At 44.0% G+C, this 13,327-nt stretch overlaps 1 protein-coding gene across 2 annotated transcripts in view; it reads left to right on the top strand.

The window, feature by feature from the left end:
• LOC146808988 (sialic acid-binding Ig-like lectin 13) overlaps positions 1-13,327 on the top strand; it is a 492,860-nt gene that overhangs the window by 227,007 nt on the left and 252,526 nt on the right. For both annotated transcript variants that reach the window (XM_085615782.1, XM_085615783.1), the window contains exon 4: positions 10,904-11,209. In XM_085615782.1, the coding sequence (XP_085471908.1) occupies positions 10,904-11,209 (306 nt within the window). The remainder of the gene's footprint in view (positions 1-10,903; positions 11,210-13,327) is intronic.

The raw sequence follows: 13,327 nt of genomic DNA, 5'->3' as shown, positions 1-13,327 counted from the left end.
GCAGGAGGACGATACAGAGTTGATCTGGCGGTCCATTTTGAGCTCTGAGTCCAGGATGATTCCCAGGTTGCGTGCATGGTCCGTGAGGGTGGGTGGGCTTCCTAGGGTGGGGGGCCACCAGGTGTCGTTCCAGGCGTCTGGGTTTGGGCACATGATAAGTACTTCTGTTTAGTTGGTGCTTAGTTGTAGGCAGCTGTTTTTCATCCATTTGGCAACGGCTTCCATGACTTCTCGAAAGTTGTGTCTGGCGGTATTGGGTTCGTTGGATATGGAGAGGATGAGTTGGGTGTTGTCTGCGTATGACACAATGTTGAGTCCGTAGGTTCTGATGATGGTGGCGAGCGGAGCCATGTAGACATAGAAGAGCGCAGGGCTGAGGGAGGACCCCTGGGGGACTCTGCAGGTGGTAGGTGTAGGGTCTGAGAGGAAAGGGGGGAGTCTGACCCACTACGTTCTGCCAGAGAGGAAGGAGCGGGTCCAGTCGAGGGCCTTGTCTTGGATCCCTGCGTCGTGGAGTCTGTGTATTAGGGTGCGGTAAGAGACTGTGTCGAACGCCGCTGAGAAGTCGAGGAGGATGAGGGCTGCTGTTTCTGGCCAGCTCCAATATGAATTTCTTTCCTCCAGCCTCTCTGGGGATAGGCTCTTGGAAGACACCCTGCTCCTTGCCCTGGGAGGGATCTGCAATCCTGGGAGTAGGTAACCCCCTAATCAACATGTTGCAATCCAAGACCCACCCCCTCCTCATCATGTTGCAGTCCAAGACCCTCCTGTGGGTCTTGCTCCAATTCCTCATCATAGTCCAACTCTTCCTCCTCATCTTTTGGGGTCAGGTTGACCTCTGCTCATGCCCTCAGGGTGTTTTGAAGCTCTACCGTTTTAGTGCTCCTCTTAGCAGGCAACCTCCTCTCCTGACAAAACTCTGTGATCTAGGCCACAGTGTATCTGTCCAGGTTGGCCAGCTCAAATTCCATCTTTTCAGGTGGGGCCACAAACACCTCAGCCAGGTAGAGTAAAAATGAATTAGGAAAAATTAAAAAGGCCAATCAGGGAGAAATGATTTGAATTGGTCTTAGATATGGTATGGTAGTGTACAACAAATTACTGTATGGCACTGCACAAACACAAGTCCTGTCCTCACCACTGATCACCAATGTTAGAAAATGTGTCCCTGGTAGATGGTGGTGTGAGCCCTGGCAAAGCAGGAACAACAATCCTAGTCAGGGTAAGGCACCAGCAATCCCCAAATTAACCTGTGCTCACCCACTGGTAGCTTGGCACTGTGCAGTCAGACTTAACTTAGAGGAAATGTGTAAAGTATTTGTGCAACACTCCAAACAGTAAAAACTGTGAAAAGACCACACAAAACGACCCCACACCAGTTTAGAAAAATAAACAATATTTTAATAAATAATAGGGAAATGTAAAGATGACCATGAGAGAGGCTTTTCAAATTGTTTACGTTTTTGCTGAGCTTCTGCTTTGTCACATGGGCTGGGAAGAGTGTAGAGTTCTCTAGTGGTTGGGTCTAGGGCTGCATTTGCAGCCTGAGGAAAATAAAAGAAATTCTCACATACACATGTATTGAATTTCTAAGCTTTATTTTTAATTGTGAATATTGACACAGTAAATACGTCTTATCAATGAAGGTGTTTGATTACTGCTATTGTCCCCAGTGAGTTTAATGGTGTTGTAATATCTAATATAGCATGTGGCTGTTTTTTGATATGCTGACCACCTGAAAAAGCTAGTAGGCCTGGTTGTATATATATTCCCTTACATTGTGATGTTGCATCTGGCATAGGTGGAAGCAGTGTGGTTATAGGGTTCAGGACCCACCAGAGTTGTATTGTGATAGGAGAGTGTCACCAAAGGTATTTTAATCTAACTGAATATATTTATTTATAATTTAATATTTAGTAGTGTGTGTGTAATGTTGTGTAGTTCCTATATAACCTATACAGGATCTGCACGTTTGGATAACATAAACTGTGGAATTGGTGTCAGACTGGTTCCGTACCCCACCAGGTATGTTAGCCTTTCTGTATCAGCTAGATCACAGTGCCACTAGAATCTCCTCTTACCAAGAATAGAATAGAATAGTTATTGGCAACCTCAGAACATGACAACCCTGATCCCTCAGGATGGTGGAAACACTGTTCTACCTTTCGGTCAGTCACTCGTGCTTACCTACCTTTTCTCAGAGAGATTCACAAAATAAACAGTTGGGCGTTTTGCAATAAGGATTTATTGCACAGTTATTATTCTAGTGTAGAATAGATGTGCTGCAACAACCGGTAGATAGTAGCAGATATATATGATTAGCAGTACAAAGAAAGTAAAAGGATGGTATAGTTCTACTATCTGCAAGTAGTCATGAATACATAGAGGTATATAAAATACATGACAATAAAAATGGTGGGTACTCCTACAATGCTTCCTAACTAGGTGTACCTAAGTGTACCTAGCATGGGTGTAGGTGTTAAGCCAAGAATCCCTCTAGGATTTAGTCGACCCCAATACCTGAATTGAGAGACTGTGGGACCCCGTCCTGGTCTCGAGTTGGACACCCCGCGAGGGATGTCAGACCACTGCGGGTTGGAGTATCTGCATGCAGGAACTTCAGCGTCTCTGGACAGTGTGTCAGCTGCGAAGTCTCTGTCTCCTCTGTCTTTCTAAGCAACACGTGTTGTATATATACCCATAGGTCTGCCCAGTCATCCTACCTTGCTGAGTTACTGTGTCTGCTGGACGAGGCCTATCAGGCACATATGAGGAAGTGGTTAATTGAATTTCTCAATATTAATAGGGGTACTGCCTCCAACGAGGTGGTGTGGGATGCTCTAAAGGCCGCAGTGCGCGGGGAGACCAAAAGTGTCTCCTCGTTCCGGTGGAAGCAAGGGCAAGATCAACTGAAGTTTCGTTTGGAGGAGCTTAGAACGGCAGAAGTAGCACTGGCCTCTAAAATTAAGAATGGTAGCGACATACAGCAGTCTCAGGAGGCTGTCGCTATAATAAAATCTAACCTTCTTGAATCTTTTGCTGCGGATCTGGCCGCTAAGTACCTTTTATATCGAACGACTATGTTTGAATTTGGTGAAAACTCTGGTAGGGTACTTGCGAAGCGGCTTCACCAGAGAAATATACAGAGTCGCGTCACTAGAATCCAGGATGAAAATGGCATGGTTCAGGATACCCAGGATGGAGTGAATGGGGTATTCTTAAAATATTATACAAAGCTTTATTTTGAAGATATTGATAGTGATAAGGTAGGGCCCGAGATTGAGGCTTTTTTATCGGGTAAGGATACTATGAAGGTATCACCAGAACAGAATGATATACTATCGGCCCCTATTATATGGGAGGAGGTGGTTATGGCGGTTAAAGCATTGGCCAATGGTAAGGCCACAGGTCCAGATGCAATACCCCTTGAGTTCTACAAGATGTTTTTATCAGAGATTCAGCACGATTTACTTGCTGTCTTTATTTATTTATTTTATTTATGGGTTTCTATAGCGCTGGAATCGACTCCAACCGGAGTATCTCTGCGCTGTGATACCAAATAGAGTCTAAATAAATATGCAGATGAGGGGCAGGGTCTAGATTTTATCAGTAAACAGCAGAGTTTTCAGTTGCTTCCTGAATTTTAAATGGTCTGTGCAGAGCCTGAGGGCCAGAGGCAGTTTGTTCCACAGTGTGGGCCCTGCAACAGATAAAGCTTTCCCTCCATGTCTGGTTTTTTTTGCACGAGGTACTGCCAACAGAAAATTCTCACTAGATCTCAACGATCTGGAGGGAGTGTAGGGGATAAATTTCTGCTCCAGGTATGTAGGGCCATTTCCGTTTAAGCATTTATGGATAATGCAACATATCTTAAACTTGGCTCTTTGTCGAATGCTCAACCAGTGTAGTTTCTGTAAAAGAGGTTTTGATGCTGTTCTGGGGGGAGCATTTAGGACAAGGCGAGCTGCCGTATTCTGGACCACCTGGAGCCTATCCAGAACTCCTTCATTAGCAGAAAGGAGCAGTCCGTTACAGTAGTCAATACGACTCAATATAAGGGCTTGCACCAAAGTTTTTCTGAAGGAATCCGGTAGCAGTGGAAATATTCTGCGCATCATGCTGATGGTGTGGAAGCATGAGCCAGCTACCATGTTACTGTGCTGTTTGAGGGAAAGGTCGTGATCAAGGCGTATCCCCAGATTTTTGACAATCTGTTTGGGCTCCGGAACAGTGCCAAGATCAGATGGCCACCAGTCAGGAGTCCACAGTAATTTGGCATCTCCAAACAGCATTACTTCCGTCTTGTTGACATTGCACTGTAGGAAGTTGGTGGACATCCACTGTGCGACGGCTTTCATGCCAGCGGAGAAGGAGTTTCTTATTTCTGTGGTGAGATTTTGAAAGGGAAAGAGGAGCTGCGTGTCATCCGCATATGACACGGGGATGAAACCAAATTTGCGCATCACTCTTGCCAGGGGTGCCACGTAGATGTTAAAGAGTGTTGGGCTCAAACAGGAGCCCTGTGGCACCCCTTTCGTAATCTCTACCTCAGTTGATCTGTATTCACCCATGGTGACAGTCTGGGTCCGATCCGTAAGAAAACTCCTTAGCCAAGCAAGGGCCTTGTTCTTGACCCCTACGTTCGACAACCGGTCAATGAGGATGTTATGTGACACGGTGTCGAACGCGGCTGAAAGGTCTAATAACACCAAAATTACCGAGTAGCCTTTGTCCTGAAACATATGCAGATCGTCAGTGACAGACAGGAGGGTGGACTCTGTACTGTGTTTCGGCCTAAACCCAGATTGAGAGTAGTCTAGGCCGCCAGCTTTCTCAATGTAGCTGGATAACTGACGATTAACATACTTCTCAGTGAGCTTTCCCAAAAATGGCAGCAACGAAATAGGTCTGAGATTTGACAAATCAGTCCATGGAGTTGTGGTGTTCTTCCTGATTGGCCTGACTAAGGCCTGTTTCCTCTGCTTGGGGACAGAACCTGTACAGAGGGATAAGTTAACAAGTTTTTCGATGGTGGGAGATAGGATTCCGAGCAAGGTGGGCATGAGTCTTGCCGGGATGATATCATCAGGACCTCCACTTTTAATCTGCGTCATGAGCAAGGACACCTCTTTAGGAGTGATAGGGGGGAAGAGGTCTAAAGTATGAGGGCCACTATCAAGTTCTGAATCCTGAAAGATAGGGACTGTATTTGTAGTCAAATTGTTGTTAGAGTTGACTATTTTAGCATAGATGAGATCGATTTTGTTGCAGAAAAATTGCGATATATTGTCGCAAAGTAGTTGTGACGAAGTGTCTGCACTCTCACATGCTGTAGGATTGGTGAAAGAGTGAAGGACCTGGTATAATACTCTGGGGGAGTTGTCTGCAGCCGTGATAAGAGTGGTAATATGGGTTTTTCGCGCCGTTCTGATAGCTTTATGATATACACTTAGAGCGTCCCAATAATGTTTCCTATCTGTTACCAGATGGGTAGATCTCCAAATCTTTTCTAATTTCCTGGCTGTTTTCTTGAGATTTCTGAGCTCTTCAGAGAACCAGATCTCTTGTTTTTTGGCTGGTCGGGGTCTAAATTGTTTTAATGGAGCTATCTTATCTATGGCTGTTTTAATGTCTTTGCTAAACATATCAATAGCTTTATTGATATCATCAGGAATCACATGGTAGGGTTGGACAAATTTCTCCGCAAAGGAGGCCTCATTAACTTTATGCCATTGCCGCCGTATTTCAGGGATATTGGTGGTTTTGAGGGTAGTGGTTGCAGGATAGGGAGTATAAAACTCAAGGATAAAATGGTCAGTCCAGCTGACCTGTGTAGGGGGAAGGCATGTGACACTAGGGAAATTGGTTATAATCAGGTCTAGAGTGTGTCCGGCCACGTGAGTTGGGCCCACATTGTGTGGTTGGAGACCTAGCAATGAGAGATCGTTAAGAAAAGCCTGTGCTTCTTTACAATTTATAAGTTCACTGTGAAGGTTGAAGTCACCTATTAGCAAGAATTCTTTGTCTTTTTGAACATATGGCGCAAGATTTTCCAGTAATATGTTGATAAAGTTGGAGCTAGGTCCAGGGGGACGATAAACCAGGGCTCCTAATCTGGTTTGTTTGGTGGAATGAGTTGTTTTAAAAATCAGCAATTCAATGTCCGGAGTGCAGAGTTCTGCCAAAACAGAGCAATTGATGTGATTTTTATGAGCAATAGCAATCCCTCCACCTATTTTCTTAGGTCTGTCTAACCTAATCATTTTGTATCCTGAAGGAATGGCCAATGTAATGGAGGGAGTGGAATGGGGTTTAAGCCACGTTTCAGTCATGAAGCAGTAGTCAGGCTCATTTGTAGAGATTAGGTCCCATACTTCAGAGGTATGCTTAGGTAAAGAGCGTACATTGCAAAGAATGTTTTTATGACCAGCAATTTTAGGTGTTTTGTAAGATGGTGTATGGCTGTTCACACATCTATCAGGGCTTTCTCCCTTCAGAGTAGTGAACTGGGATTTACAATGTAAGCATGTAAAAGGCCCTTCTACAATAAGTTTAAGGTCTTCATGACAATCAACAATCTGTAGATCCTTAAGTACCTGGGCTGAGTAGGTAATCCTGGCAGGAAGCGGGACAAGCGGGGAGATAGGTGAGACCGCCATGGCCCCTGGCACCGTCCTGGCGCGGACGGGCGCAGACGGGCAGGTCTTTGGCTTGTCTTCGGCGCGTCTAGAGGCGCCTCCCTGCGCGCAATCGCTGCGCGCTTGATCCCGACGAGTGGCTAAATAGCCCCAGTAACAGCAAGGCTAGAGCGCTACCCGCTCAGTGCTGCAGCGGGAAAGCGGAAGTGTGTCACTCAGGCTCGTACCTGTCCCGCCCTCCGCTCAACGGTATTGGATACCGAGTCGGACCAGGGCGGGCAGGCTGTAACACAGAGCGCTGAGTGTACACGTAAGTTTTTAACCCCTGTCAATGCCTAAGATAAGCGTCTAAGCCCTGAATGAGAATATTGTGGCACAGTTTAAAATATACAATTCTGTCAACTTTAAAATCAAGCTTTCTAAAATATCGCTATAGGGCTTTGCGTTTCAGCAATACAGCATCAGCAGAGAATTCACACTGTACCTGGCATCAAGCGGGGTCGGCCGACACTGCCACTGTCAGCCTTACCACACTTTGCCTCGCCTCCTCGCCGCCTAAATAGCCCCAGTAACAGCAAGGCTAGAGCGCTACCCGCTCAGTGCTGCAGCGGGAAAGCGGAAGTGTGTCACTCAGGCTCGTACCTGTCCCGCCCTCCGCTCAACGGTATTGGATACCGAGTCGGACCAGGGCGGGCAGGCTGTAACACAGAGCGCTGAGTGTACACGTAAGTTTTTAACCCCTGTCAATGCCTAAGATAAGCGTCTAAGCCCTGAATGAGAATATTGTGGCAGCTCAGAAAGGTATGGTTCCAGATTCTTGGCGGCAGACTACAATTGTTCTGTTTAAAAAAAAAGGAAAACCAGAGTTGAGTCCGTCATCTTTTTGGCCAATTTCTCTTATTAATAGTGACTCAAAAATTTTCTCCAAAATATTAGCTTCTAGATTAGCTGAGGTTATAGTTCCTTTAGTATCCCTCAGTCAACATGGATTTATTCCGGGCCGTGACACCACAGACCATGTTCGGCGGGTTATTGCTTTACTGGACTGGGCCCAGGCCATGGCCTCTCCCCTCGGAGTGATCCTGTTGGACGCTGAGAAAGCGTTCGACAGGGTCTCCTGGGGGTTCTTGTGGGCCGTGCTTAGCTGGAAGGGTTTTAGTAAAGAGTTTATTCAAGCTATCCGGTCATTATATACTTCACCTGTGGCAGTGCTTCGTATATCGGGCCAAGAAACTAGCTACTTTAATATTAGTAGGGACACCCGTCAGGGGGGCCCGTGCTCACCTCTACTGTTTGCCTTATATATTGACCCGTTTTTTTGCCAAATTGAAGGGGATAGGAGCATATTACCAATTAGAGCTGGGGGTACTGAGTTTCGAGCTTTGGCTTATGCAGATGACATTGCAGTGCTTACCTCTAATGTCTCTTCTGCGCTGCAGGCACTTAAGGTGTCTGCTGTGCAGTTTGGTGTAATATCTGGCTACAAGTTAAACGTGGCTAAAACCCAGGTAGTTCAAACACCAGATATGCCATATTCTGGCAATCTAGTTGTCCTCGAAGCAGTGTATCTTGGGGTGAGAATTTCAGCGGCTGTCGATTCTATACCTGATTTAAATATTCTTCCGATAATAGATGCAGTAAATACAAAATTAGAACGAATGGATCACCTTTACCTATCTCTTTACGGTCGCTGTAGTGTTCTTAAAATGCTTATACTCCCAAAGTTTTTATACCTCTTTAGGACTATCCCTTTAGTACTATCACAACGTAGTCTGTTAAAGGCAGACAGGGTCTGCCATAGGTTTTTGTGGGGATATAGATGATCTCGAAGGGCTCCTTAGTGGAAGTGCCTCCCTCGGAATCGTGGTGGGTAGGCAGTACCTAATTTATTGCTATTATTATAATTGGTCGGTCATGATACAGGCTTTTGGAATACCACTTTTAGGAGATAAATATGAAGCTCCGCTATGTAACTGCCCTACTATCTTTGAGATCGGCTTAGGTACTGCGGCTAAGGGTATTTTGGTTGAAGTCCTCGAACCAAGTTACTTTAAAAGGACTAGATTCAAGGTCATTAATACTTTGTTCGTCATTTGGCAGAAAATTCGGCGGAAATTATCTATACATCAGCTTAATGTTTACACTCCATTTAAAGCATCTCGACTTCTTCCTCCCCTTATTTTTCAAGATCAGGTAATGTCTAGATGGCGATTACAAGGGTTGCGGGTGATAGGAGATTTGGTAGGTGATGGCCAATTATTACCTTTTGTATTTTTGAAGGATAAATATCAGTTGTATTCTCACGAACTTTTTTAAGTATTTGCAGGTTAGAAGTGTATTGTTTAAACATCTCGATGCAAATCCTTCTCTATTCGATAAAATAACTATATTTGAACTTATCCGAAAGAAAGCCCGAATTAGAATAATATATCGGTATGTACTCTCCAGTCTACCGGATGATTTGAGCGTACAAGGATTAAGTTGGGCGGTTAAATTAGGAAAGACTACTGTTGATTTAAATCCGGCTCTCAAGCTGGCCAGTAAAGTTTTGGTATCTGGCAGTCTTCGGACGCAAAGTTATATGTCGATGTTTGATCTGTATTATACACCAGCAAGGATTGCAAAATGGGGCAGTAGAATACGGGACCACTGTTCTAGGTGTGGGTTATATGCAGCTAATACAACCCATATGTTTTTCTTTTGTCCAAAGCTGAAAAATTTCCTGTCTGACATTGAATCCTTCATTAATGTCACGTTTAAGATCCAGTGTTCCTTGACTCCGGAGATGGTGTTAATGGGTTATGACGGGGCAGCGTCTTTGGGCAATACATGGTATACTTTTGCATTTCTGTTTATTTCCATGTCTATGATTCGGTTATGTATAACCTCACAATGGCTTTCTCCTGAAGCCCCGACATTTATCAATTGGAGAACTAGATTGCTTGCTATTCATAAGCTGGAATCTTCAGTATATTCATTAAAGGGTAGGCGGAGGTGGAAGCTTGCTTCAAAGATTTGGACTCCAGTGGAGGAATGGATTAAATAGCTGTTCTGTATGTATAGTTGATAGGATAAGGTTTTGCTTTCCTTATATGTTTTGAATATGTTAGTTTTAATGAGAAGCAATGTTTATCATAATTTTATGTTTGGACTGAAAGCCATGACTGTATTGTCTTGTGTTAAAAGGAAATAAAATCAATAAATAAAGTAAAAAAAAAAAAAAAGAGAGACTGTGGGACCCCATCCTGGTCTCGAGTTGGACACCCTGCGAGGGATGTTAGACCACTGCGGCCTGGAGAATCTGCATGCAGGAACTTCAGCGTCTCTGGACAGTGTGTAAGCCGGGAGGTCTCGGTCTCCTCTGTCTTTCTAAGCAACACGTGTTGTATATATACCCATAGGTCTCCCCAGGCATCCTACCTTGCTGAGTTACTGTGTCGGCCTGAAGGGTGACGTCAGACCTGAATTTTATACAGCGATATTATACAGGAGATGGTAGTCCTGCTGCTCTTCCAAGAAACCTCATGTATAATGTATAAGATTTGAACATAGGGCAAACCCGCGTTCTGAATGCAGTGTCTTATCTGGGTAAAAGGTCAGTCCCTGTAAGCCGTTATGTGTGTAATGTTGGGAAGGATATAGGTGAAAGGTTGCGATGTTGCCTGTTCCTATATTGGGGTACCTATATGGACTATAACAGCAATAAAAGTACTTTGCCCTTTTTAAAGAAAAAGCACTCACTGGACAATAATTTATTGAGGTTTGTAGTGTTCCAGGGAATTGGGATTACTAGCAAATACCGGCTTCCCTGAGTAGGCCTTTGACTGCTCTGCTTTGCTACCCTGAGAGTTAAGTGCTACAGTAGGGTATTTGGTTCTCAGTAAAGAGATAATTGTCAATGTATTACTTGTGAAGGACTCACACCCATCGCAACTAATAGCCACATTTCGTACACATACAGTTTTAGGTGTAGCTAAAAAGTGCTTTCACTTTCTTTCCTCCAGTACTCTTTTCCATCAGTCCACATAGTGTGCTCTCTTATGTGTGTGTTGGCGTCTCAGCGTATAACCTGGATGTTCACGACTTTCTGGTCGTGTGTTGTCTGTTTTCAGCATATAAACCTACAATGCAACAATGACAACAAAAAACGGCCTTTGCACAATAAATCAGACATGTTTGCATTGTCGAGTTACTTTACAACTGCTGCTACCCAGACGATCCCTTTTATATAAAAAATAATGTGCATTTTGATTTCTGTCCCCTAGATCTACAGGACACGCCGGAAATCTCCCTCCCTGATCGAGTGATCGAGGGTGAAACGGTGACGGTGGAGTGCACGGCGCCCGGGAGGTGTTCCGGCACCACCCCAGAGATAACCTGGACCACAGAGTCACAGTTTAAATACAATCAGTCATTTTATAAAACTGATAATCCGAATGGTACCAGAACCTATAAATCTATTATCACTTTCACAGCTTCGATGGAGTATAACAACAAACGTCTGTACTGCACCGCATACTTTCCCACTGTGAGGAAATATACTACCAGCAGTGTCTCTCTGAATGTTGAATGTAAGTACAGCCTTTGACTAGTGAACAAATTAACGATCTCATGGCGTGTTAAAGTGATCAATATATGTCGAGCTTCTGTTATATCACATCGTACATCAGTCTCAGGCAGTAGTGGCAACAAATAACATAGGGGCATATTATCAAGCACGGCGTTAAAATTATCGCCGCTTTAGCAGCAGAGAATTTCAATAGAAGCTCATGTTGACACCAGAACATGGGCTTCTATGGGAATTCTCATGGGCATATTATCAAGCCCATTATCACCGCTTTAGCGGCAGTTTTCTGCCGCTAAAGTGGCGATAATTTTACCGCAGTTTCTTGATAATATAACCCATGGTGATTCAAGGGTTGTGCTAAGTGTGTGAACAAGGCTTATTTCAGTGTCAGAGAAGGAACAAGGCTTATATCAGTGTCAGAGCAACACTTTTAAAACTCATCATTCCTAAAGTTGGTAAATAAATAGCATACCACCAACGCCTTGAAAAGTAGGGTTTGCAGGAAAAAAAACGAAACCTTCTTTTTTAGGAAAATTCTCCTTATGTACCTGCAGGTCAACTTTCAAGAAGTTGCAACGATTGTCCACTTTGCAAAACTTTTTCGGAGGATTTTCAACTTGCAGCACCCTAATTTGAAACATAAAATACCATATTTAAGGAGTAAAATGAAGTCACCAGAAAATACCTCTCTCTACTCTAAACACATGTTCTGCGAACGACAAAAAGAGGAACAGTGAACATGGAAAAAACAAGCATTTGCAATGCATTCGGTCTCGCCTTTGAGACCTTATATGTATTTAGCTATGCATCACATTGGCCTGGGTGCTGAAACATCTACTGTTCTTTAACATGGAGGTAAAGTAAGCACCAAACTGCGTGAGATGCCAGGTATGGGAACACATGGATCGAAATATTGCCTCTCAGCGGGAAGTGGTACAGTCCAAAGCTCTGTTTTTAATATAAATGCAGGGCCTTCAGAGGTCATATCACTGAAAATACACGGGGCAGATTTACAATGAACTAACGCAGCACAGTGCAGCAAGTCATTTTGCTGCGCCGTGCTGCATTAGTTTGGAAGGCCATTACAAAAATGGGGTAACCCTAAAGTGGTCGTGGACCTGGGTACAGCATAATACAAAAAACAGTGGTCCTAGACCTACTTTATAAAGACATAAGTCAATTCCCTGTTTGGGTATTTTCAATGACAATTTTCATGAGCATTCTCAGGCGCAAAGCACCTGCTCATAGTATTAAATACCTTATTCAAACCATGAAAGAAAAAGTGCAAACACGCAAAGCTTACTTGACCATGCATTTAATTCTTATGCCAATGGCTTACAATTCAGGGACATTGCTTTAAAGATAATGTACATTTGTCATTAAATGTAGAAGGTTGCTCCAGGTGGAACGTCCGTAAAGGAAAGTGCTCAGGTGTAGAGAGGTGTGAAAAGGACTTCAAAGTAGTGACATAAGGGAGATAAACATTAGTATTTTTGAACAAATGGACCGTTTATGGTAAACAATCAAATTAATTACAATTTTGATTACACAGTTACATTCTTGCGTGGCACATTTGGGAAAGCGTGTGGGGTCCAGGCTAATTATAGGGGCATTGACGTTTCGACCCGTCTTGTGGCCATGAGGGTAGTTCCAGCCTCGGCCTTGCGGGTCTTCCTCAGGACAGGGTGGGGCAACCAAATTAGATATAGTCACAACCTAAAGGACGAAGTTAAGGAAAGGATCAGGGTGTTGCACTAAGGGGTAAAAGCGATTTAAGAAAAGGGGCCATTAAATGGGGCTTACCTGCCAAAAACTTGCAGGGTGCAGGTTCCTATTAAATAGAGGTCCATGAAAATTCTATGGCCCAAGGGCAATTCCCTGGTAATTGCGCATCAAATTAGTAACCTAAAATTAAAAAGGGGGGGAAAATTAGATAAACATACCCAAGGGTACATAACCAATAATGTTAAGGTGTTTATAAGAAACGGGAAAGTATTTTACCTTACTCATACGTAATTGCAAGCGTTGGAAGGCAATCGGTCTCCGTGGGCAGTCAACCGTAGAGAGGGCAATGAATGCAGGTTCGTTATTGGAGGGGGTAGAGAGGGGAATTAAACGGTAG

Source organism: Triturus cristatus, chromosome 7 (genome assembly GCF_964204655.1).
Source record: "Triturus cristatus chromosome 7, aTriCri1.1, whole genome shotgun sequence".
In the NCBI taxonomy this organism is placed as follows: Eukaryota; Metazoa; Chordata; class Amphibia; order Caudata; family Salamandridae; genus Triturus; species Triturus cristatus.
Note: the sequence above shows the minus strand (reverse complement) of the source record. Positions and strands in the feature narration are given on the sequence as shown.